This window comes from Lepidochelys kempii, chromosome 27 (assembly GCF_965140265.1).
Source record: "Lepidochelys kempii isolate rLepKem1 chromosome 27, rLepKem1.hap2, whole genome shotgun sequence".
NCBI classification, from domain to species: domain Eukaryota; kingdom Metazoa; phylum Chordata; order Testudines; family Cheloniidae; genus Lepidochelys; species Lepidochelys kempii.
Genome location: NC_133282.1, coordinates 13,959,380 through 13,986,408, shown reverse-complemented (window position 1 = coordinate 13,986,408; position 27,029 = coordinate 13,959,380). Strand labels below are relative to the sequence as shown.

The 27,029-nt window shown below is 50.7% G+C and overlaps 1 protein-coding gene across 2 annotated transcripts in view; it reads right to left on the bottom strand.

Moving 5' to 3' along the window:
- SKAP1 (src kinase associated phosphoprotein 1) overlaps positions 1 to 27,029 on the bottom strand; it is a 227,146-nt gene that overhangs the window by 15,659 nt on the left and 184,458 nt on the right. Inside the window, exons 10-11 of one of the 2 annotated variants that reach the window (XM_073325920.1) lie at positions 14,062 to 14,124; positions 3,060 to 3,172 (exon numbers count right to left, since the gene is read on the bottom strand). In XM_073325920.1, the coding sequence (XP_073182021.1) occupies positions 3,060 to 3,172; positions 14,062 to 14,124 (176 nt within the window). The remainder of the gene's footprint in view (positions 1 to 3,059; positions 3,173 to 14,061; positions 14,125 to 27,029) is intronic. The other variant, XM_073325921.1, reaches the window with a different exon arrangement.

Genomic DNA, 27,029 nt, shown 5'->3' with positions numbered 1-27,029 from the left:
CAGACGAGAGGCTGGGAGGCAGAACGCCAAGCTGAGAGTCAGGGTCCTGACTCTCTCACGGAGGGTTTTACACCGGTGTAACTCCACCGATTTCAGTGGCGTCGTTCCCCACGCACCCCGGGGTCTAGGCGAGGTCAAAAATCTGGCCGTCTGGCTTGCGCGCCCAACACGACCGTGGGCAAGTCGCTTCCGCTTGCTGGCTCGTCTGCAAAAGGGTGGGGAAATGAAGTGAGTGGACCTCTTCCGGAAAGTGCGTTGAGAGCCCTGGATGGAAAGGGCCAAGAATTGCTGCCAGAAAGAAACAACTGGGCCGCTCACCCTCAGACCCAGCACAGAGCAGCCTGCGGTGCAATTAAAGCCTTCAGCTTGTCCTGTTAAAACCAAGGCCTCCTAGAAGCGGAAGGCTGAAATGGTCCAGCAGCTGAATGGGGTTCTCAAAAGCAGGGGAAGAGCTAAGAAGGGAACTCTATAGGTTCCTGTAGGATCTTGGTGTTCCATTGGGTCCTTATGCTCACCAGGGCGAGACCTTGGGTGAATTCCTTTGGCTCAGAGTTAGGGCTCCATATGAGATCAGACCAGACGAGGTTCTGCGCAGCCAGTTCTTGTGGCAATGAGAGGGAGAAACAAGCAGCCAGCGACTCCCGCACGGAGCTGCCCTCATCTACTCTGCTGCATTCTATTCTGCTTCTTATACCACGCCCATCACCGGGGTATCAGATCACTCACATTTCCACCATAGGAAATATCCAGTTGTCAATACTGGGGCAATTCAGATCCTTTGCTTGGATAACCATCCTGGACTGAGCAGTGCTCGTACCCTTTAGAGAACTTAACATGTACTGATTAGTCCACCCCCTCTCACAGCTGCCCAGCAATAGGCAATGGGCATTCCCATTTTACAGAAGGATAGAGTGAGACTTAGAGAGCAGGATGGCTTGGCCGAGGGCCCACAGAGGGAATCAGTGGCAGACAGGAGATGGAAGCAGGAGTTCCTGTGCTCAGGCTGCACCTCCCTATAAAAAGAACACAGCCGGCGTAACTATTCAAAAAAATAAAATGGGCCAAGCCCTGGCCGAGGCCCCACACTAATCCAGACCTGCAGCCTGGGGGAATCTTTCAAGAAAGCAAAGCTTGGGAACGGGGCCAGGGGGTGCCCTCTTCCTGAAGTGAACTGTATTCCAGAGAAGAGACCGAGTCTGATCCATGGGACTGTGCTCCCAAAGGGCCTGACTCCCACGAAGTGCTGAGCACCCACAACTCCCAGTGGGAGCTGGCAGGCCGAGCCCAGCTCCTTCCAGAATCGGGCCCACAGGAAGGGTCCAGTAGCATCATGTGACACGAGTTCAGGATTCCCCTTGGAAGAGGGGGTTTTCCCGGTCATGCAAACACAGCCCTTGAGCAGTGTCTCCCTTTCTGACCCGGCTTGGCCCGATGAACAGCACCAAGGGAACTGGAACAAAGACTGGCACATCTGGGTTTTGCCCCATTAGTCACAGGGGGCCAGATTTTCAGAGGTGCTGAGCCCCTGCAGATTTCACCGAAGGGATGCAGGGGCTCGGTTCAGCAGAACCTGAACACGCCCGGCTTCCAGCCCTCCCGGGATAGACGCACGTGCTGGGCATTTGGACCAAAAAACACCTGCCGACCCATACAGGTCCAACGGGGAAGGCCCCCTGAGCCAGTACGGCAACCTGTCGGCAGAGCCAAGAGAGGATGTTCTCATCCCTGGTCGAGGGAGCCTTTTGGAAGCGACAACACTTAACTCTGCCGGGAAACTGGTGCTTGAGTGATGCGAGATCCAGGGAAGGGGCTGGGAACAGCCTGCCTGAGTCGTGAGTGACCCCCTGTGGCCAAATCATCGTGCTAGGCGCTGTACAAACATAATGCCCCTTAAGCTGTTCGGCAGAGAGTGACAGAGCCACGCTCTTCACACGCTCCAATGTCACTGTGAACCAGACCAGGCATAGCCGCAGCTGGTGCCCGCCCCGCGGCCACTTCCTGGCCTCTTCTGAACAGAGAGAACAAGAGAGGTCGCTTGCAACCCCGCTCCCCGGCCCCCCTTAGACAGGAGCCTGGCTGAGGATCCTGACTCCGTCCCCGTCCCCCTCCCCCCACGGGCACGTTCAGCACAGTGCACAGAGTTCATTTATTTACCTGCATGCTCCTGACAACGAAAGGCCCGGTCACACCTGGCTGAGCAACTCAATTACCCCTGTAATGCCAGAGAAACACCACACACAGACTCCATTACGGAGAAACATCTTGCCTGGGGGCATTTTAAATACCATGCGCTTATGCTTGGGACTGGGGAGGAAGCATTACAGAACAGTAAGAGCCAATGGGGGAGGGGCGGGGAGTCAGCACTGGGCTCGCCTCCCAGCCGTGGGAGGGAAAGTTGTCCGGTGATTAGAGCACAGGACTGGAAGCCGGGACTCCTGGGTTCCATTCCCAGACGTGCTACTGACTTGCTGAGGAAACGACCATGCTCCGTGCCTCAGATTCCCCACCTGTGAAACGGGGATGATGATACTGACCTACTTCAGAGGGGGATTGTGAGGTTTAATTCACTCGTGTCTGCCATGTGCAGACGGGAGGCACTACAGAAGGGCAAAGGAGCATTATTATGCATGCCCACCCTCCTGCTTTCTCAGGGTATTGCAGAATACTGTTGGCCAGGAAGCACCATCCGGGTCTGACTCTATCCTGGATTCAGTCCCATAAGCTCTTAGCAAGTCACAGTGCCCTGAGCCACTAGAGAAACCTGGACACATCAATCTCTCTTTGTGCTGCCAGCCAGCAAGGACCTGGGCTCCCTTCCAGATGTCAGGCCAAGTCCTTCCATGACTCATTCTCCAGGCTATAAGGCACAGGAGAACGCTGGGCTGCAATCATTTCACATTGCTGCTCATGCTGTCTTCCTGCTGCCGGGCATTCAGATATTGCAGTGCTGGGGCGGGGGCATGTAAACACCTAGACACCGACGCCACTTCCACATCTGGCCCATTAAGCTCAGAGGCCAAGAATCCTCCTAGCTTTGGAACGGTGCAACCGTTCCCTACCTTGCTCAGGATGTAGATGATATCCCCACGCTGAAAAGACAGCTCATCGGGCTGGTTGCTGCTGCAGTCCCACATGCCTTGGTAGTAGTTTGCATAATCTCTCGTGCGAAGGCCTAGAGAGAGGGGTTAAGAACAGCGGACAATTACCAGAGGGTTCCCCCATTTCCCAGGGGGATTGGTTTCTAGTGGCCACTAGGAACCCATTCAGCAGTGGGCCCCAATGAGAACAGATGGAAGAGTTCCATTATTTCTTGTAGGAAATTTTGAAAATTTTGTATCTTAAAAAAAGGTGACCTTTTCCAGTTACATTAAAAATGGAAAGAAAAAGAAGTGGGTTCAAAACCATTTTTTTTAAATCAAAAAGGTTTTTGAAAAGACAAGCCCCAAAATAACGAGGAGTCCGGTGGCACCTTAAAGACGAACAGATTTTTTGGGCATAAGCTTTCATGGGTAAAAACCCTACTTCTCATGCGGCATCTGAAGAAGTGGGTTTTTTTACCCACAAAAGCTGATGCCCGAATAAACCTGTTCATCTTTAAGGTGCCACCGGGCTCCTCGTTGTTTTTGTGGATACAGACTAACATGGCTACCTCCCGATACTTAAGCCCAAAAATATTGACTAAAATCTGAACTGCAAATCGAATGGTTTCCCCCCAACATTCCCCTTTTAATCAAAAGCTAAGACGTTATTACCGGTGCAAAACCAGAAAGTTTCTACCTCTCGGAACGTTTTCCAGGTAAGTTTTCATTCTGCTCAAAAAGCCATTTGCCCTCAAAAATCTGTTTCAGTAAGAAAAGGTGACACCGGCCCCCGGTCTAGCCCAGAGCCCCAAGCACGGGAGCTGCGGCTGGTTCAAGCTCAGGGCAGTGGAAGAAGAGTATCATGAAGTAACGCCAGATATCTACACAGCCCCGCTGGGAGGAGGCTGCTGGGGAAGGGGACAAGCGGCTTGATTCAAGAAACCAAGCTGGAGGTTTCACTTCATTGTTCAGGGCTCCCCTTCTAAGGTTGCCAACCCTTCTGGATTGTCCTGGAGTCTCCAGGAATTAAAGATTCACCTTTATTTAAAGATTATGACATGTGATGAAACCTCCAGGAATAAGTCCAAACCTACCACCTCTAATCAACCAACACTGACACCTCCCTCCTAGTTGGTGTTGGTCCTGCTTTGAGCAGGGGGTTGGACTAGATGACCTCCTGAGGTCCCTTCCAACCCTAATCTTCTATGATTCTATGCTGCCCCTGCGGTCACCTCCACAGCCAGTGAATACAGAGGAGCAGAGCAGGCTCCTACCAGTCCACCTGAGCTAAAGGACTTTCTCTCAATGCTGTGGACTCTTATTCTCGCTGGACTAAGCAGCTGAGGGAGACGCTCACATTCTAAGGAGTATCTACACTTCCAGCTCGGCGTGTTGTTTAAACAGAGAGTAGCCGCAGTGGGAGGAGCTAGCAGCCCGGGTCCGTGCCTAGCGTCTCGGACAGGCACGCCGTCAGGGTTGCTTGCCCTTCCTGCTGCCATGGCTACACTATTTTTTGGCATCACCCCTGCCCCCCCCCCAGCGTGAAGGGTAGACGTAACATGCAGCCTGAGGGTCTGGTTACACTGCAGCAGCAGCCCAGGGGGAGTAGAACACGAGTTGGCAGAGTCTGGGCTTGTTAGCCTAGGGCTTGAGCGTCTACACGCGCTTGTAACCCCAGGTTAGGAATGGCTGAACGCTGGATCCCAACCTAGGGCTCCAGCGTCCACACTGCATTATATAGGCCCGAGTCCAACCTCCCATATTCCAGACTTCCTAATGTCCTCCCGCTGTGTGGCCACTCCAGCCCTTTATTTGTGGGGCAGTGTGGCAAAACTTGTCAGCCTGTGGGATACTTCTGGAGGACTCCCAGAGCACGAGTCTAGAGGGGCTGCGTCTACACCGCAAAGCAATAGGGCTTGAACCCTTGGTGCCGGCCTGGTTCAAGCGTGGACTCTCCATCCCTATGCGGTGCTGGGACCCCGGTTAACATGATGCATGTGTAGCCTGAAGGGGGGTTGGGCTTGAGCCTGAGTTCGAACCCCAGGTTTACCCTATAGTGTAGACAAACCCTCAAAGGCCTGGGAAGCCTAAAAATTAAGCCTCATACTGTGGTCTATATAAAAATAGAGAGAGTTCTCATGGCCAGGAAGAGGAGATAACATGTAGCTACTTTCGTCTGAGGCAGTACCGTTACGCCCACTTTACAACCAGGGAAGTTGAGGCAGAGAGAAGGGGAGGAAATGACTCGCCCAAGATCATTCAGCAAATCAGTAGCAGAGACAACAGAACTGAGCAGCTTCACTTCCCTGATGGAGGGTGAGGCAGGAGAGCGTTCTAAAGGGGTAGATCAAGATACTGGGATACTGAGAGCTCCCAAGTTCTGTGGCCCAATATGCGTAAAAAAACCTCCAGTAAAACGAGAAGCTAAGGGGTCTCATTCGACCACCGAAGGGAAATCACTGGAGTGACAGGGCGGGGAATCAGGCCTGTGAAGCATAAATAGAAAATATTGAGCACATGTTGCAGGAAATGTTCCTAATATGGTCTAAGGGATTGAATGGTAAGGGCACATCTGGAGATCTGTGCCCAGATTTGATCACTTAAATATGAGAAAGGACATTACAGAGATGGGTAATGATGCAGCGGGGAACAAACAGAATGACTCGGGGACTTGGGGAACTTCAGGAGAAAGGCTGGAAGAAAGTAGGTCTGTATCCTTTGGAAAAATATTAAAGGGGGAACTTAGTGGCAGGGCAAAGATTGTGAAGGGAATAGAAAGAGCAGGAGCGGTTGGGTTATTTAAGCTTGTATAAAACACAGGACCCAGCGGTTATGAACCGAAGCAAAGGAAGTATCAGCAGGCAGAATCTCATCACAAAGTCAACAGCGGATGGCAGACGGCAGGGGGCAGCAAAAAATGGAATGAGTGCAAAAATATTTTTTAAGGGAACTAAAAGGCAGACAATCCTGTGAAGCCCAGAGTAACTCAGTACCAGGGGACGGGACGCACCCCAGACTTGTTGGGTCTCTCTGGTGGAGCACAAAGCCACTCAATTTTGGAGAAAAAGACACAAAACGTATTCCAGGAGGATGGAACTTCTTGGGGGGTGGAAATTGCTCAGATTATTAACTAAAATATTAGTGATCCTACAGATCATTATAAGTAAATCACTGACAAAGAGGTTTGAATACAGTGATGGCCAAATTCAGCGTACTTCCCTCTTCAGACAAGAACAGGTTTATTATTTTCCCAATATGTTGTGGGGGTGGGAAGGAGATTTGGGACTGAAACATACCACGTTCCACGCTGTAAGAAGTCGGAGGGTCTATACGTGGGATTGCAGAACATATAGGGGTACCGGCCGCGCTTTGACCACACCAGCTTGCTAAAAATAGCAGTGTAACCTCGGTGGCATGGGTGGTGCTGGCACAGGCTAGCTGCTCGAACACAGTCCCGCCCGGGCCTCCACAGCTACTCTGCACGTTTTAGTGAGCTAACTTGATCAAAAGGTATGTTGGATACGCCTATGCCTGCTGTAAATTACACCTTCTGATTGCAGTGCAGACATCCTCATGCAGAAACTGGGGCCACCAACTATTTCCTCCTGTGGAGCTCTACTGCTGAAAGAACTGGTGCGCCCGCTGGATATCAGTAGTTAATGAGAGCAATCAAGGAAGATAAGGACATTGCTGAGAAGCTCAATGGTTTATTTGTGTCAGTTTTTGCTACTCGGTCGAGGAGGCTTTGGAGATCCCTACCCCGGATTTGCTCTTCCCTGGTAATAAAAAAAGAGAGAGTCTTGGAAGTGGAGTGGCAGAAGAGACGGCAAATTGATCATTTAAAAAGCAGCAAGTCACTAGGCTCATAGGGGAGATCTAAAGAAACTGAAGCACGACGTGGCTAAGCTGTTCTGTGCAAGGTCCCGCGTTGTTTAATACACAGTGTATGCCCCATTGTCTGAATAGCGTGGGGGACACGCGATCGAAAGGGCAGGAGTAACGGCACGGGGCCCAAGAACAGGGTTCGGATAATAAGGGCTTTGGAAAAACCGCAAGTGCGCTGTATTTATTAATGATCTGGAAAGGGGGGTAAGCCGCGAGGCAGCAAGATTTGCAGATGGTGAAATGTTATTTAGGTTAATCAGGACCAGAGAGGGTGGCGGGGAACTTCAGAGAGCCCTAACCAAACGAGGGTAACGGGCAACAGGATGGCAATGGCAACGCAATGTCAGTAAGTGCCAAATAATGCCCTGTGGAACTACTCTGACACCTTAGAGGAATCTAAATTAACTGAATCCACTCTGGAAAGGGACCTGGGCATCGTTATAAACAGCTCAATGAAGACCTCTGAGCAATGCGCAGCTGTGGTTTAAAAAACAAGAGCAAAAAGCTCAGATGTTAGGTTGAATAAGGAATAGAAGGGGGGAGGATTCTGTAATGCCTTTGTATAAAGTAGGTAGAAGAGAGTATAATGGCTTTATATAAAGTAGGCGGGTGAGGGAATCTCTTTTATTGGACCAACGTCTATGGGCGGAAGTGACAAGCTCGCAAGCTTCCCAGAGCTCTTCTTCAGCTCTGAGTCCTGACCTGAAGAGCTCTGAGAAGCTCAAAAGTTTTGTACCTTCCACCAACAAAAAAGACATGACCTCACCTGCCTTGTCTCTCTCATCTACTGGGACCAACAGGGCTACACCACCACGGCCAAAAACTTAAAATATAGCAGTGATGCAGCCTCTTCCAGATACTGTGGCTATTGCTGTCCTACAGGGGGTTTAGAAAAGGGAAACAATCATGATCAAGGGCCTGTAAAACCTCTCATCTGAAGAGAGATGGAAAAGGTTGGGATTGTTTACCTTAGAGTGGATCCGGATGAGAGGATCACAAAGAGCATCATCATCCTCATTTTACAGCTGGGGAATCAGGCACAGAGGTGAAATGACTTGACCAAGGCTACCCAGCAGGCCAGTGGCAGAGGCTGGAGTAGAAGCCAATTCTCCTGAGTTCCAGGTCCAGTGCTCTCCTCACTAGCCAAGGCTGCCTAGATTGGTAACATCTGTTCTCCTGGTCTCATAACCCGAGAAAAAAAGGGGGCACTGGATGAAATTAAAAGGTTGGAGAATTTAAACCTCACAAGAGCAAATATTTTTTCACACAACGTCTGATTCAACTGCACAACTCATTGCCCCTGGAAGTTGTTGAGGCCAAGAGCTTAGATCACTGGCTCAGACCAAAGGTCCATCTAGCCCAGTATCCTGTCTTCCAACTGAGGCCAATGAGGCCAGGTAATCATCAAATGATCCATCCAGTCATCCATTCCCAGCTTGTGACAAACAGAGGCTGGGGAAAAAGCACAGGAGTACTTGTGGCAAGATTCAGAAAGGGAATGGACATTTATATGGATAGAAAGACTAATCGGAGATAGAAGTAAGTTCAACACATTTTTTGGAAGGGATATTAACCTTCATGTCTCAGGGCTGACACCAATCTCTATTAGAGATCAGCATGAGACCTGATGTGGAGGGCAGATTATCCCACATCTGCTACTGCAGGGTTCTTACACCTTCCTCTGAAGCAGCTGGTACTGATTACAATTGGAGACAGGATACTGGGCTAGATGGGCCTCGGATCTGATCCAGTCTGTCAAATCTCACATTCCTGTATCCTGTATTCATTACTAAGCCCAGCTGCCACTGCCCTCGGGGGTGAGGCTGAGCCTACACTCGGTCATATGCCATACCAGCACCTAGATGGGCCCATCTGTCTCTACAGAAATTAGTTTTCCATTATAAACAAACAAACAAACAAACAAACAAACAAACCAAGCCTAGATTTTGTATTTGCTTACTGGTTACTTCAGTGCAGCTGCTGCTGCTGATTCACATCAACATAAGTGGGAATCAGAATCTGGCTCTATATTTATAGATTCAATGGTCATTAAGAAAACCATCCAAACGGGGCTACTGCCATGTTTTCCTTCCCACATCTGCATGGCTTGAAACAACAGTCAAGGGAGGTGTGCAAGCTGCCCCTGTTCATTTTAGGGGTGGCCTGTTGACTCTGAAGCATAACAATAGCAGTCTAAATAGCAACAGGGGTTTTTCTTTTGTTATTTTCATCTGCTACTCCAGGAGAGGGCGGAGCTGTGGATCGTGGGAGGAGCCAGAGATTATGGGTGACTGTCAAGTGGTGGAATTTGGCTGTCCTGGTAAAATGCCTTGCAGATGCGGCTACCCTACCTCCCCCTTAGCGAATTCTAGCTCAGACCACAGGCTTTAAAAGCAACCAGTTGCTAAGAGAAGAAAATGAGTATCCTGTCAAGATGAGACTGCAGCTCTCAGTTTGATTTGCTGGGAGAGGCTGGCTTCACAGTGTCCTTGTGGCTCTCGGAAATGAGAAACAATAAGTTTTACATTAGCCAAATGCTCATCTGGCATTTTGACCATTTGATATAATTAAGAAAAATGCCCATTGCAACCCCCATCCTCTCAGCTTTCATTTCAAGGACTTCACTCCACCTAATTAGTCTTTTATTCTGTTTGGACTGAAGAACAAAAAAAAAAATACAGGACTAAAGCACAGAGACAAGTGCTTCCAGCAATGCCACAAACCTGTCCCTTGAAATCCTGCCCAGGGATGAGTCTAAAATATTATTCAGCATGAAAAAAGACAGGTCCTAAAGCAATCATGACCACACTAATAACTAAAATAGTTATAACAATGAACAATTAGCTCCATGAGGAAGATACTAATGAATACGAGTAGGGCATCTGAATGGCTGGCAAGGCTGTAGTGGTATGGGCCAAAATTTTCAAGGATGACCTCTTATTTGGGGTCCCCCCTTGAGATTCCTGGGGCCTATTTTTCAGAGCACTCGCAACTCCATTCCCTCAGGCTCAAGGCATTGCAAGCTGGGCCGACAAAATCCGAGGCCAAAATGAGCCAACCGTGGAAAATACGGCCTTTAAAACCCCAAACCGACGGCAGTTAGGTGCCCTAAGGGACTTGATTTTCAATGGGACTTGGGTGCATTACTCCTTCTGGCACCTCTCAAGTCCCCAGCTTTAGGGAGCTAGACCAACTTAAGGTCACTTTAATTCTGAGTGACCGCTCACACAGGGGTTTAATGCGGTTACACTAATCCACTTTAAAATCACACCTTTAGTTAATTCGGATTAACTTTCCTTAGTATCTCTGTGTAGACAAGCCCTTAGTCTCCAAGTACATTAATAACTGAAAAGGGAACCCAAAATAGAAAGAGAAAAATGGAAGCCACTCAGCAGCAAGGATCTTAGCTGACTGAACCCAGCCTGTACCTGTTCCAAGGACCTCAACAGCACACCTTTTCACTGTAGCCCAGGACAGCACCTCCCTGAACAATGGTGCTTCCAGGATAAAGAAGTTAACACGGTTGCTCTGCACGTACTGAACCTAAGCCCTTCAGTAGGGGTTAGTCAGGAAAGAGAAGTGCCACTTTGTGGGAGCTGCGTGTGGGCAGCCAAAGACCGAATTGATCCAAGGAAGATATATTATTTGTATTCCCGGAGCACTCGGAGATTGAGGTCAGGGCCCAATTGTGCTAGGGGCTGTACAACCACATAGTGAGACAGAGTCCTTGCCCCAAGGACGTTACAATCTAAATAGATACGATAGGAGGTGTGGGGAAACCGAGGCACAGAGAAAGGAAGTGGCTCGCCCAAGGCCACTGGAAGAGCCAGAAATAAACCCAAGCTTCCCGAGTCCCACTCTAGTGCTCTACCCACTACACGCCGCTGCCGCTTTAGGATTAGGGCCTGCTTCTGTTGATTATACATTCCAACATCCTCCTAGGAGCCAGTTCTGAGGGGAGAATTAGGAAGTTCAGTGGGGAAATGGAACTAGTTTATTTTATTTTAATTTACTTGCTTAGGTTGATTTGTTTATATTTTACAAACATGCCCCTCCAATATTCCTTCCGTCTGTTTCCCCTCTGCCTTCTCTCTTTAGTCAGCTGCATTTGATCCTACACAGATGAAGGTGCAGCTTTGTGTCATGACCAAAGCATGGTTTATAAATAACGGGACAGCGTCTGTTTTCAAAGCTTTGGGGTGCTCGTACCTGCTGTAGCTGCCATATGCTCCAGTGGCCTAATAACTCATCACGCTGGTGGGGCATGAAGGTGGGAAAACAGCACCACAGAAACGTGACATTCAGAAGAATTCTCATTCCCTCTGATCTTCACAAGCACCTGGAACTCAAACTCATTTGGCCGAGTGAGCCAGTGACCCTGCAGCAGCGATGGCCCATCTCAAGGGCTTTTCCACTCAGGGAATGACCCTCCAGGAGATAAAAGGACTTATGGCTGGACCTTGTGCTTAGCTTGTGGCTTCACAGCAATGCTGGGGAGACACCATCGCAGGCAGATCTGGTTCAGCCAGGTCTGAGCTAAAAACCCCACCTGGCTTCTTGTAACTGGGGCTGGCTAGGAAACAAGAATTCCATTCTGTAGAAAACGTTGCAGTTTCAAAATCTGTTCTCATTCCTCATTGGGAGGAAACAGAGAGCTTTGGAAATCTGTCATGGAAAGAGAGCAAGCGAGGAATCCCAGAACGGCCAATAGCCTGGTGGTGAGGGCACTCGTTCGGGATATGGAAACCTCAAGGCTCCTGTCCCGGCTCTTCTGTTTTGACCAGAAATTCCACCCTGGATTGGAAGAAACCTTCCTGACAAAATTGTTGTTCAAACAGGTCCCTGCCACGAAAAGTTTTGTTTCAATTGATTCCAATGAAAACAAGTCTTCTGGCCAAAAATTCCTCACCAACCCTACTTGTGCCCAACACCCGAAGGCCTAGGACAGTGGGTGGACAGGTAAGTAAACCAGCATGGCCACGCACAGACAGGCCGATACAGATTTTCAGGACTGAGACCTTCAGCACCAAAACCACCAGGGCTCTACCACTTGAGCTAAAAGGGGAACGCCACTGTGCAAGTAGTCTCCCAGTCAGGTCGCTAGACGGAGACCTCTTCACGTGCACTAAGCCAGCAGACACAAGGCGTTGTACAGGCCGTGCGGTCACCTTTTCCTCTCGTGCACACAGAGTGCATCGCGAAGTGACAGCCACCCAGATCTGAGCTAGTCAGACCTTAACGGCCAAGGTTTTCGTGTGTGTGCAGAGAGGTGAATAAAGCTTTAAACCTGGCTGAATCTCCCCTGCTCATGTGGTTAAACCTCCCCCTTTAATTTCTGGGACATGAGCCCCATGGAAAGGGGGGAGGAAAGAGCCCAAGGAGGCGGGTCTCAAACCAGATTTTTGCCAGGTGGCCACAATTTCCTGAACGGAGCTGTGAAAAGGGAACTGGGGCTGCAGGAAGCTCACAGCTGCACCGCCCAAGGCTGCTCGCACACAAGGGCTTCTTTCCTGTGGGTGGGGCGGACGCCCGATGGGAAGAGAAGCAGGTGGGACTAGGGGGAACTGGGCAGGAAACAGACCTTCCGCTCAGCTCCCACCCGAGGGGTTCTTAAGGAAAAAGCAGGGGTGGGGACGCTGGATTCCAGGCACATGCCGGGGAGGCAGCTTGTTCTGCAGCGATGGTTTGGGGTTGGGTTTCTGGTGCCTCCAGCATTCCAGTACACAGACCCACCCTGCTCCGTTTTCCTCTCGGCTTTGCTGGCGGTGACTCACTTTCCGCTCTTTCCGATGGTTTTTTCGGTGCGTCTCTCTCCCCCTCTCCCCAATCCCGTTTGCGGCCTGAACTTTACAAGCCTGGCTCCCTCTCTGAGTGCTCCCTGGTCCCGATCACCTGCTGAAAATGGAGCAAGGGAAGACAGAGCAACGGCACGTGCATTTACAACCGAGATCTTTGCAGACATGAAACGAGCTGCTGGATTCTAAGTCAGGCATGGCTGATGGATGGAGCGTCCTCACTTGAGATATGCCCCGTTTTGCTGCAGATAGCAGTGTGGGAGAGGCCATTGGCAAGGTTCCCTGCCACTGAAGGAGGCTTCAGCAGGGCGTCCATCCTTAGGAACGCAGGATCAACTAGTTACCTGTAGCATGGATAACAGCAGGGGGCTGGAGGAGGTGCAATTTCGCATCCACCAAAAAAACAGTTCCATAGTCATATCCAAATGCGCCTGGAATGAAACCTGGGCATCCAGAACTGGGACCAGCCAGCAGTTCCACGGTCGCTGCTCTGATTGCATGCCTCCCTGGCCCTGCCCTCTGAACTTCCAGTCTCGGGGCACGGCAGAGTAGAGACTAGGTCTTTCCACTCCCCTGGCCCTCAGGGTCAAGGAGCCACTTCCGCTCTCATTGAGGAGCAGGAACAAGGTAAAGAACCGCGGCCTCCATCCTTCCAGAGGAACCTGAACCTTTCCTCAGGGTCAGATCATGACATCTCCTTTTCCTTTCCCCACTGGGCTGTGCATTCCCCCTTTGCTGATACGCCTGGAGGTTAGCTGGATCCTGGAGCTCTCGGCCCAACCTTCGGAAAGGGACTCAGTGCTGTCACAGCAGGTAGAGGGGCACAGGAGAGTAGAGAGATGCTGGATGGTCTTGGGCTGCTGGAAACCAGCCAAGGGAAGACTGGAAGGAGAGGAAACCCCATGGTGAGCCCACCCAGCCTTAACGGCTCACAGCTGGTCATGGCGAGACCTGAAGGAAGGCTCGGGGGTGGAGGGGGGAGATAGTAGGGGGAGGTACCTCACAGCCCATTGGTGGAGTAGGGGGGCGTAGGTAAAGCAGCTGGTTGCTGGGGGATTCAGGAACAGAAAGGGAGGAAGCTAACGGAGAAGGTTCTCAAAAGGGTTCTGAGCAGCTAAGAGCCTCCTCCCCTCCACACGCACCGTCAGCAGCCTCACTCCCAGGGCCTTTTCACTCCTCTATGCTCTCAGCCACACAGTCAGACGTACACTGACTCCTGATCTAACTAGCTGGAGGAAGGTCCTTCCTGCAGCCCAGCCCCAAGGAGCCTGTTGCTTCCAAACGATGTGGTCGTCTCTTACCTGTTTTCCCTTTACTTCCAACGTCTTCTCTGTCCTCCAGACCGGGTGGGTCAAGCTCCTCGTCTGGAGGGGAAATGAAATGAAAGAACTTGGTTAGTGAGGGATTATGGAAGGTCCCTTCACCCTGTCCCCTAGATGAGGGGTGGGACTTTTCCAAAGCTCTCAACATTGTCCTAACTCTGATCCCCCTGAAGTCAGTGGTAAAACTCCCATTGACTTCTCTGGGTGCAGAACAACGCCAATGCCGTCCGTTTTGGAAAATCCTGCCCTGGAGGCTTTACGTGATGCCAACCGCCAGGGTCTCCCAATGCCTGGCACTCTCATTTTAGAGAGTAGTGGATGCCAGTCCATGCCCTGGGTTTGAAAAAAGGACATGGCCCACAGAAAAGCCTATGGACAAATGGTGACTCTGAAGACTTCCACGCACAATGGTTACCAAAGGAATTAATCCTTGAGTGGCGGCCTTCAGAAGAGACAGAACCATTATGTGGAAGAAGTTGAGATACTTCAGCAATGCCAAGCAGCAGTATGAAACCAATAGATTACATTAGATTAGAGATTAGATTAGATAAAATAGATCGGATGATTTGGATTGAGAGAGAACATCTGATTCTCAAACCAGTAAATTCAGAGCGTACATTTGAAAAACGGGAAGGGGAAGTCCCCTGCTCCTGGGACAGGTAATATTTTAAAGCATGTTGCATAAACCCATGAATTCCTATTAACACTGTTAAAAACAAATCACTTACGATAGCCCCATAAATTTACATGGCACTTTATAAGCATCATATAGGAAGAGACGTTTCCTGCACTGAAGAGTTTATGGTCTGTGAGACACAAGACACTGACCGAACAATAATTTCCAGGAAATGGAGGAGGTGGAATGACTTCTTGAAAGAAGAAAAGGAGTACTTGTGGCACCTTAGAGACTAACCAATTTCTCGAAAGAAGCAGATTTAAGGGGGAAACTGAAGAAGGAGAGAGAAAGGACACCTGCTAGTGAAGAAGAGAGAGGATGATCCAGGCATAGAGGGCAGATGGTAGAAGATGCGGAGGTGATGGGAGTTTAGCCACTGGTTTCAGTAGGAGAAGGGTTGAGCCTTAGGGGAGAGGACTGTAGACAACAGGAGTAAGACGAAACCAAGAGCAGGGGGCCGGTGGGCGCTAGGCTACTCATGAGCACAAAAGGAGATTTAATTCAGTGTGACAGAAAGCCGCACCAGTTTAACTAAAACCAGTTTGGACTAAGTCAGTGCAAGCCCCTTTTGGGCACACCCTTAAATCGGTTTACAGCTGGGTTCTGGTGATTTAGCTGAAATGGGTAACGTATCATTAGCACCGGCATTCACTCTCCCAGGGGCTGATTGGTGCAAGGTCCTTACACTGGCACAATAATACAGGTTCCGAGTCCCTGAACGTAGCGGCATCCACACCAGGCGTGTATGCACTACTTGGCCAAACCAGTGCTGAATTCAGTTTGGCGGCAAGCATAGGCAATGACAGGAATCAGGGCTGGATTAAGGCAATCCAAGATCCTAGCCACACCCCACCTACCCAGAACAGGAGATCTGGGTGCGGGGCCAGATGGCTCTAGCGTGCTCCCTCTGCCAGAGGCTGTCTGCAGACTCAGGAAGACGTCACTGCATCGGTTAGGCTTGGGTCACATTTGCAGGTTTCTCTTTGCAACCATGAAGTTTAGAAACAAAACCCAGAGTCCAGTGCTGTTCCATGTCTCCGGAAGGAGCATGAGGTACCATCACTGAAGCTCAGTCTGTGAACCCAAAGGCACCAAGTTTTGCTCTAATCTCAGGGCAGAGCCGTATGTAGCCCAGTTTCATGAGGAACCATGGTGGGGAGGGCCTTTCTAATCAAGTCAGCGATGGGTCTTTTGCTGATACCATGCAACTTGATCACAAGGTGGTAGATAATCTGCTGCCTTTAGACACTTTCGGAAGACAGAGTGCTCTTCCCCACCCTCCACGGCCCGGACCCAGCTGTCTCTGCCTCCCGATTCTAATCAATGCAAATCAGGTCAGAGCTCCGCTGTGAATTACAAATTGGATCCGAAGTTGGAGGGTCACTGTAACGGCTCCCCCATTAGACGGGAAGTGGCACCAAAGATCTTTTCTAAATAAATCAGACTTTATTGTAAAACTCGGCCACTGACGAGACATAACCTCATTAGCATTGATTTTAAAATAAATTATTGAAAGTGGCTTTTGCCTGCTCTTTGCATTTGTAAAAGAGAATGTAAATGTATCTGCAACCATGATAAAAAAACCCCCACTACCAAGGCAGTCAAAAGTAGATTCCTTTATCCTTTCAGACAACGGCACTTAATCTGGCCCTGGGATGAGAATGGGAAAGGGAACAAATAAAACCGATTCTTCCAGGGGAGTTCAGTTTCTTTGGAGTCATCTCCCAGGCTACGGCCAGTCTTATATGCAGAACAGCATGACTATCAATGAGGAGCTCATGACCTCTAGTACAGGACAAGGACACTTATCAGCAGAAACAAACTCTCCCCAGCCAAGGAGGATGACGATTAGGGAAAGGGCTGTAACAGCTCCCTGGCTACTTCTATAGCTAAGCTATAGAGAGGTAGCATTTCCAAATGGTGGGAGACTTGGGTTCAAGTGGCTGTTCTGCCACAGATTCCCTGTGTGACCTTGGGCAAGTCACTCAGCCTCCTGGTGCTCTAACGTGGGGATGCTAGCGCTTCTCTACCTCTTGGGGAGGTTGGGACGATAAAGAAGATTGTGAGGTGCTCCGATAATAAGGCAATGGAGGTCATACAAGCACTTACTTGAGGCAGATACTAATGCCAAAGTGTCCGCGCCCACCCTTACAACTCCAGGCTTTTCGGATAATAGGAAGCGAGATGGAAGAATGGTGTGGGTGGAAAAAATGATCTGACCCAGCCTTGGACATACAGAATTCCTGCCTGACTTCCCCTCTTTTACCCACATCGCGCCCCACCCCCCACCCCCTGGCAGAATTTATCCAGACCATAAATTGCTTCGTAAACCCATTTGAGCAACGGCGAGATCCTCTCTGCAATCATGACCTAGAATGATGCAGCTATTCCACTGGGACAGTGGACTAAAAAGGAGAGGCTCACGAATGCAGGAGGCGGAATTTTACAGCTCTTGGAGCCAGCGGAACTCTTGGCCACAAGAAATGAGGCCAACCACTTTCAGCCCTAAATGCACTTGATTTAGCTTTCCGTCAAGAAGTTACTTGCCCTGTAAACTAATTCAGCTGTTTCTCCTCTGGGCTGGAAAGGGAAAAAGATTGCTATTGTTACTTGCATTTTTAAATACTAAGGAGAGGCTTAGATTACACAGTGACTGTATACATATCTTGATCGATAAGTAGATGGTCTCCTGATTGGAGAGCTACCCAGGCTTCACAGGCTCTGTGCCTCAGTTTACCTATCAGTAATGGGGATAATCCTACCTGCCTACATCAGAGGGGTGCTGTGGAGATTAGTTGGCTAATTCCTGTAAAACCAGACTCATCTGAGTGTTGCTACAGAAACTCAACGTATTGTTTTCATTCTAATTAGTGCTAACGGGACTCATCTGGAAGTTACAGGGAGGTGTGTTGAGAGCCAGAACGCACGGGGGCTCCGGTTGCAATCTCCACAGTGGATGAGAAAATAGTGGCCCTAATGAGAGACAATGTGTTTTCCGCTACACAGCAAAGTAACATGTACAAGCGAAACACGCTCCTGGAAGAGCAGGAATTGCACGAAGGTGGTCCCATTCCAAGCTCTGTTTTCTGCGTTAGCACTTTCGTGGCTGGCCACATCATTTCTCTCTCCAACCCAAACATCCTCTCCCTGTGCCATTCCATCTGCAATGTGATCCTTCTCTGTCTCTCCACCTCACTGTTGCAAAGAACTCAGTCTACACTACGATTATAATCCAGCCAGTTGCAACCCGGTTAAATACTGCAGTGAGAACGGATTTAGTTGTGCAACGGGGTTAAAACCCTGGGGCCGTCCAAGGTTTGGGGGAATATCGATAGGTTCCCCTTGTATTACATATGAACAGTGCTGCAACTGGGCCCGGAGACGGCTGCAATCCCTCCTCTGCCTCAATTATCGCTGTAGCATAGAAGGGACCTAAATGTCCTCTCTCTTCCAAAGTCACGCGGTCAAAGAATGCCTGGCAAACGACGGCACGTGTCTTGCCTTTGCTGCCACTGGGTGAGAAGGTTTCAGAGTAGCAGCCGTGTTAGTCTGTATTCGCAAAAAGAAAAGGAGGACTTGTGGCACCTTAGAGACGAACCAATTTATTTGAGCATAAGCTTTCGTGAGCTACAGATCTCTTCATCAGATGGCTAAGCTGTTCTGGAGTGCTCTGCAGGGAGCGACTTCTCATAACTCTCGCTCCTCAGGTCAGCTGGACGCCGGCGTCCCGATGTGAGGAGAGACGGGAACGTCCCAGGGAGCACGGTTCCCTCTAAGCTGTGCGCGTGTGCGTGCACACAAATTTGCACAGAAGCACAACAATTTGCACTGAAGAAATTTTTTGCGCGCACAGACTGTCAAAAATTAGACGGGTTTCAGAGTAGCAGCCGTGTTAGTCTGTATCCGTCGCCAGGGAGGCTTGGCGAGTGCACACACAGGTCCCGGCCCTTCGAAGGGGAGAACATACATCCACCCTGTCTTCTGCTGGCATTTTCCCCTGGGCTTGGCAGCGGGGAGGGGGGCGGGTAAGGCAACTGGAATGGCAGAGCTACAACTCTGACAGGCAAAAGCCCTGCTTAAAAAAAAAAATAAATAAATAATCGAGGAATGGATGAAGGCTGCCACACTGGAAAGAGCCCCCTGCAGAGACCCACGGATCCACCCGGTGCCAAATGAAACAAACAGCTGGCGAGAAGCTTTCTGAAATGCCTCCCCTGCTCCGATGCAGAACAGGAGTGACCCTGCATGGCACAGATTCCAGACTAAAGCTTCTCTACTTGATGGCCGTGTGGGCAGGGGGGATAATTAGCAGAGAGGGTTAATGATTAAGACGGAACCCCGTCGTCCCTTCAGAAGGAACCTAAAGCCACAATCTGGAGTTGAATTTAAACAGTAGGATGAAGGAGCCATTGGGGCACTTATAACCCATTCCCTATTGCATTGAGGTCACAAGCACGTGGCTGAGTCCAGAGGCTAACGATCACTGTTCCAATCAGCATATCAGACAAGCAATCCTCCATGCTACAGATTTGGGACTGCACATAGCAAGCTGTTCAAGCAACCCATCTACTGCTGCCATTACCGTAATATGGAAGCCGCCCCACGCTCTTTAATATATTTATCCTCACCACACCCCAGTTGCTAAATGACTTGCCCAAGGTCACACAGAAAGGCTGTGTAGGGAACTGAATGAAGATATCCCACATCCCAGCCTAGCACCCTAATCGCTAGACCATCCTTCCTCTCTAAAGTACCTTCCATCCGTTTGGCTCAATGGATATTCCCCCCACCCCCAAAACTAAATTTCCCAGATTTTAGTTTGTGTGTATTTCCCCCAATGAAGTACAGCCTGGGAGTACGGAGGACTAGTAAGTGGGCAATAGCCTTCTAGGTCTGCCATCCATTCGTTTATGCAAAGCTGTACCTTATTCATCCACAGTCTGTAAGTCGCATGCTGGGAAGCATATCAAAAAGTTACCATGAGCATTTTGTGGCAAGTCCGTAACTTGGAGGAATGAGCCCTGATAACAAACCTCTGTTGTATGTCCTGAGTGGGGGCCCTGGCGTCTAGCTCCCATGCTGACCGGCACATTATACGCATCATCGACAGAGCGTTGCACTCAGCGGTACTCAGTATCATTTAAGTCTCCATGAGCCGCTGCTAAGGCCTTCAGGAACTCAAATGCAACCCTCAGGAACAAGCAGTGCTCGACTTGGATTGCAAGCTCTTCGGGGCAGAGATTTTTTTGTTGTTGTTTGTTTTCTTTTTGTTGTGTGTGTACAGCACCTTGCACAATGGGGCCCTGATCCCTGACTGTGGCCTTTCGGCTACCATAATACAAATAATGAACACCCCTTCAGTCCGTACTCTGCCCCCCCACATGGAGACACCCCATCCACTCACATCCGACATGCCCCTGATCTAACCCCATCTACCTGCCAACCTACTCCCCTGCCTATATGTGGTTATACCCCGGCCCCCTGTGGTCTGTGCGGATCGGATTTCAACCCCCATCTATTCCCTGCACACCCATGCTCACTCATCTATCTCACTGCACACTCCTATTGCAACCCCACAGACCTGCAATCTGGGCCTTTCATCTACCACAATCTGCAGCCTCCACACGCCCCTAATTGCGTCCTGGCTTGCTCCCTGTGGACATCTTTGCCCTCATCCGAGCAGAGCTGCCTTAGGCCTCCCTTTTCCCCAAACCCTCCGGCCTCTCCTCCCTTCTTGGGAAGCCATCAGCCAGCACTGGTGCAGGAAAACACATGACATTCCAAGGGGAGCCTTTCTGCTATGTGACTTTCGGTATGTGGGGGGAAAAAAAAAGTTTGCATCCATTATGCTAAGCCCATCGGGCCTTCTGTGTCTCTCCCCCCTCCTGCCTTGTGGTGGAGCAGGCAGCCTGGCTCCTTTCCGCCCCTTCCTAGCAGTAACACAGGCGGCTCTGCTGGACAGCAGAGTGTGTACTAAAATTCCCACGGAGGGTTATCTGTCTCGCTTTCTCTCTGCTTTACGGGAAACCCCTCCAGAGAGCAGGGCCGGTTCCTGTTGCCATTACAGCTACTGCGGATCCGCATTTCCCGCCTCTAATGGGTTCAGGCGGCTTGCTTGGTTCCAGCCCCCTGCCCCCAAAGACGACAAAACTTTACCCAAGACCCTTTGCTTATTCTGCACTCAGCTACGAGGTACCATGGCTGGCACAGGAAAGGAAAGAGCACCTTTCCCAGCAAGTCTCCTTCCTCCGTCACCTCACCCCAACTTCACAGCTGACATATCACAGAACATTTTAACCAGAACCTCCAACCCCCACCCCCCCAACAGGTTAAAAGTTCAAGTCATGGGTGCCGGGAACAGGGCACCAGGCCTCCAGGGTTCTATTCCCAATGTTGAGCAGAAGTGTCGCCTAGTGGGTAGAGAAGGGGGTTGAGTGTCAGGACTCCTTAGAGGTTTTTAAGACCCGGCTTGACAAAGCCCTGGCGGGGATGATTTAGTTGGGGATTGGTCCTGCTTTGAGCAGGGGGTTGGACTAGAGGACCTCCTGAGGTCCCTTCCAACCCTGATCTTCTAGGATTCTGTTTCCAACTCTCAAGCGTGAGGAGAGTGAAGCCTGGATGCGAGTGCTCTTCCTGGTTCTGAAAAAGAGGGTCATGTAGCGGCTGGAGGAAGGAGTTGGGAGTCAGGATTCTCTGCTGGATTCTCTTCCCAGCTCTGTCACGGAATTGGGCAAGTCACTTCCCTTCCAGTGAAAAACAGGGAAACACCCTCTATAAAGTGCTCTGAGCTCCTCCGAGGAAAGGGCCTATGGAAATGGAAAGTCTTTTCAGCCGATCCCGACAGCCTCCTGTACTTTACTGAAGGTACAGAGCCTTGATCCCGCTTCTCTTTGCATTGCTTCGATGGGAGCAAGCGAAGCCTCTAAGACCTCACCGAAATGGATGCCCGAGGAGATGCGCAATGAGCGAGGTGCGGGGTAATTCAAACGTCTGCCCCTTCTTGGGATGGGGGTAGCTCGGCGCGAGGTACGGTTTGCATCGACGACTAGGGCCACGTCTACACTTGAGTCTGCACTACAGTGCCTAGCTACACGAGGTAGTGAAAGGCCCCGGCAGAGAGAGGCGCAGATAAAACTTTGGCAGCGGGACACCACGCTGCTGAAGATAGCAGTGGGAGGCACTGTTTGGGCACGCAGAGAGCCGTGTAGGATACGTAGCCTAAGGTTCTGGCACCTCTCTACGCATTTAAGGCAGTGATTCTCATACTTATTTGATCATGCCTCCCTCCTTTGCGTGTGTAGGAGTTAACGCCCCCCCCGCCACACAAGTTCATATACCGATAAAAAAAATCAACATGTAACTCTCACTAAATATTAAAAGCAGAAAGGCATTGATTCAAACACAGCCATTTAAGTGTAAATTTGAAGTAAGATACTACTTCCTGGCATCACACTGTTGTTACTAGTGTGAGCCTGGGTTTTTTGGCAATATTATTTCACGCCACCCTTGCTTCGGCGCTGCTGCTGGCAGAGATGCTACCTTCAGAGCTGGGCGCCCGGCCAGCAGCCACCGCTTTCTGGCCACCCAGCTCGGAAAGAAGCGAGGGTGGTGGATTGAAACAGCTGCCGTGCTCTAAGACGGAAGCCCTGTTCCCCTCAACCTTCAAGAGTTATTCGTCGCTGAGGGGAAAACGTGCATAGGAAATTGTTTCCCACCCCCCCAAACCTTCTCACGGCCCCCCCCGAAAACGGTAAATTCTGTGCTGCCCAGTTTGAGAACCTCCAGCCTAAGCAGTTCCTCACCTTCTACGCTGCTATTTCTACCCATTCTAGCTGGGCAGGCAGCGTCTGTGCTCCACACAGGTCGTGTTGCCCCGAGGGACCGAGTTAGCACTTGCCAGCTGGGATATTCACATGTTCTAAGGAGACCAAATTGCACAGCGGCAAGCGGCGGCCGTTCGCCATCCCTCAGCCGCTCCTCCCCTACCCCGAAGCCTCACCTGGTGCCACACCGCAAATGAACACGCCACCCTGGGATTTTGGAGGGGGGTGGTGGTGTCAAAGTTTTATCTCCCCAGTGAGTCAAACCACTCCCCTGCACGACCCAGAGGGCCAGGGAGTCAGACGATGCTGACATGCGCCGGGCTATGCAATTCCACCAGCCACAAGATGCCAGCATGTTCAAGGCTACGTCCCTCCCGAAGCAGCAAGCTCCACGGTGTGACGGCGGAGGGGACCCTGCCTCACATGACGCTGGCATGTTTGGGGCTCTAATTCCATTCACAGCAGGCTTCCCGTGCCGTGTGTGGCATGCTCCGCGCCTGATGCCAGCCCGCAAGTGGCAGGCTGAGCGAGTGGATTGGAAGCCGTGAGCTGAAACATTAATCTCATAATTAAATGCCAGCCTGTCTCCCAGCTGCACAGCACCCCAGAAGGGCTGTGATGGATGGAGGCTTTTAGGAAGGAAGGGGGAGAACTCGCAAGCTTTGGTTGGATTTTCCTGGGGAGCAGCTTGCTGGGGTGCTGTGGGACCCTTTCCTGTCTAGTGTGCAGGAGCAAATATCCCAAGGGATGGCACCATCTACTGGACCCACTGAAACTGCTCCCTGCTGGTGCACGCTGGCAGGTCACCCTCCTCTGCCTGTGGCTCAGGCAAACACCCCAAGTGCTGGAGGCTAGGGTGGGGGACAGCGATTAAGGAACTGACCCAGCCCCCTGCTCATAAGCAAGGTTGGCCGCCGTCAAAGCCTGGAGATTCCCAGAAGAGCAGCCAGGTGGGAGACCAGTGTCTTCAAACGGCTACACTGCCCTTTTTAGCTCCACTGCCTGGGCCCTGCAAGTCCCAGTCAATTGACCGGGGCTCTGAGGGTTTTTCTTTGCAGTGTAGACGTACAATGACCACATCATAGGCTCTGGCTCGAGCACCGTTTTGCCGTACTGTCCTGTCCCCGGAAGAGTGTTAAAATTCGGTACCACGCATGGTTCTATGGATACTATTAGGCTGTTTACACTGTAACCCCTTCACCCTGTTGTGACCAGGTGCCCTGAGTTGGTTATAGTGTAGACAGGCCCTTAAAAGAAAAGGCAGGACAAGTTCTGCCTTCTAGGGCAGGGATTGGTCTCAGATATTACAGAGATGAGGAATAAGGGAACGCTGAAAAATAAAGATACAGCCTCCGGCAAAACCCTGATGGGTCTTTTCTGATCCCGCTTCCCTCCATCTTGCCTCCCCCCGCCGACATGAAATCTACCAGTGCCCAAAAAGGCTGAATACGCAGCCTTTAATGAGGCACTGATGTGGCACGTTCCACCACAGCTGGATTGCAAACCCGATCCCCTCTGAACCCCTGCAGGGGAAACCGGTTTCCCCACCCCCGGGTTCCAAGAGACCGGGGAATCGGTTTTTCCCGCCCCCTCCCCGGGCACAGCTACCGAGCCCCCGGTGCTATGCCGGAGCAGCCTGCATGAGGGGCAGATTCTCAGAGGAGTTGTGTTTTAATGTAGCAATTTGATTCAATTTTCCACTCTATAAAATTACCCATCACTGCTCGTTGCTTCCTAACAGACACCTTCACTCTTAATTTAACAATCCTATCGAATTCTGCCAGGGAAATTGGAAAAATTTATCACCTGTGAAATTTTATTTTTCCTTGGTTGTATCTGTTTTTGTAAAACTTCATTAACGACGATGACTTGCTGAGGAAATTATCTCCCCCCCCCTTTTCTTTTTTTTAAACTTGGGACAAGAGAAAAAATAGCTCGACCTCAGCAGAGATTGTCATTTGCATAATAAAACACACACAACATGGAGATTCCCAGGGAGGACAGAGCTCGAGAACGCAGACGCTTCCTCAGTTAGTTCTCTTGGGTATTTACCTGGCTCCCGGTATGGCAGGATCTGAGCACCTCACAATCTTTGATGTATTTATCCTCACAACACCCGCTGTGGGGCAGGGCAGAGCTGTTCTCTCCACTGTACAGATGGGGTTCTGCGGCACGGAGAGGCGAAGTAGCTTGCCCACGGTCACACAGGAAGTCTTGAACCCAGGTCTTCAGCTACTGTCCAAACCACTGGACCATCCTTGCCTCTCTAAAGGTTCCTCTCTTTACGGTCCCCTGAAACCTGCCTCCTGCATCATCCAGCGTGGGAGGCAAAGATCACCTCTCATCCAAAGAACGCTGAGCAATCGTGGCGCCATTGGGAGGGAAAGGTGTACAGTGGCTTTAGGGACCTGGATCGCCCGAACCCTCTCCGGGGGAACGGTGGTGGATCCGCTGCCTCTGACACCCTCCAGGCCCATGTGCAGACAGGACATGCACCATAGTGAAGTGGCTTTAATCCACGAGACTTCTCTTATGATCCCAGTTTACATAGGACAAGACAGGGCCTGTCTGGTAAGAGCTCCACCAGGAGCTTGTCACCCACCCCTGGAAGTTGCAAGGGAAAACGGCTGCTAAGGTGGACAACCCACATCTATGCTTCCTGCAGCTGCTCCCATCAGAAGGCCTGGGACCTAGCAATCCCTCTTTTACCTTCTCCTACCCTCCCCCCAGGATACTCTAGCAAGAACGACTCCATTCTTCCTGTGCACACACCAACGGACATCGATTTTCAACCGAGTTGGCCATCAGCAGGTTCTGCTGTAGTTTGCAGAGGGGACCGCTCATGACTGGGGAGCACAGGTGAGGTGAGGAGAGGCAGCCCAGCACGTTGGGCTAGCAAAGGCCACGGGGGTCTGCATCAAAGGGAGGGGACATGCTGTCTCACTTGTCCTGTCACCGCACAGCAACGCTGTTTTCTTGTGGCACCCATTTTCGCCTTTCCTCCCAGCTGGTGCATTCTGGGAATCTCGAGCATCTACCCACGAAGCCCAGCCCAAGTTGCTGGGAGCAGGAGCCACTAGATAATTTCCCATCATGACAGTTTCCGTGTGGGATCCAGTTAGCTGAACCAGTGCCTCTGCACCACTTCTTACTTCCCATCCACGCACGGGGAAGCAGGAGGAGAAAACAGGATATTCGTTGAGCTGGACCTGACCTCGTTGCTTGTAAAGGACCTGGGCTGCAAGAGGACCAGGGCATGCAGAACCTCGGAAAGGCATGGCCAGGTCAAGGGGTTCCAACCAATAGTTTGTTGCAGCACCAGGAGCAGCAAGGCGGGGAACTGGCTGGAGGGGCAAAGAGTTTTTGGAGATACTGGGTTGACCTCGGCCCCAAAGGTGGATTTTTTTGGCAAGCTGTTACAGACCAAGTGAAGATGGACAGAAATGACTCGCCTGAAGCGTGTTCTAAAACCTGCCCAGGTAAAGAGAGGGTTTTATTTGGATTTCAAATATTCCGCCGTGGCACGCTGCAGCCTGAACATCACAGCACCTCTGGTTTTCCTCCATCTCATTTTCTGGTAGCACAAACGTGCTACCAGAAAATGAGATGGAGGAAAACCAGACGTGAAACTGGCTTCTCCTGGTTTCATCGGCCAAGCTCAGGAAGGCAAAAATGGCAAAGCAAGCAGCCCAGGGAAACCTCCCTGTCCCAGCCCTAGCCCTAGCCCAGGGAAGCCAACCGGCCCAACCTTTGTTCCGGGGAGCAACAGAAAGGCTGAAAAGAGGTTTAATGATTTTAGGCATTACTACCAGCACATGCAAGGAAACCCGGGGTCGGATTCTCTCCTTCCTTGCAGGCTGGGAGGTTATTTGCACCAGCACAAATGTGCATGCAAACCTTTACTATTCCAATTTAGTAGCATCTTTCATCCACTTTGCACTGGTATGGCTGACTACGGTGGGTGCAGGACGATGGAGGATTTGGTCCACAGGTTTCCCTCACTCGTGCAAAGTGCTACCTAGATCAGTATGGTGGCATTTTAAACGCCCGCCGCCCCCACACATACACACCGTCACCTTTATGCTCCTGGTAAATGACACCACTGGGCTGCAAGGCAGCGGAGAATGGGGGGCCCATAATTTTGAAGTCGGTGGATACAGTGCTCCTTGGGAGAGCAGCTACCAACTCAGGGAAAGTTTTGAAAAGCAACCTATTTCCAGACAATCATAGCTCTCATATTTCCCCTCCCCGGTTCTTTTTATTACTTCGGGGCATTCGGACAACAATCTGATCCTTGCAGCTCCAAGGTTAGTCTGCTCCTGCTGTTTGTCCCCCCACCCGTAGTCGGAAACCTGCCTTTGTGCAGTCACCGTTCATTGCTCTGGAGCTGGTTGTGGGTCCTGTAAACAGACCAGTATTGCCCTCCCATCCTGCAATCACGAATGCCC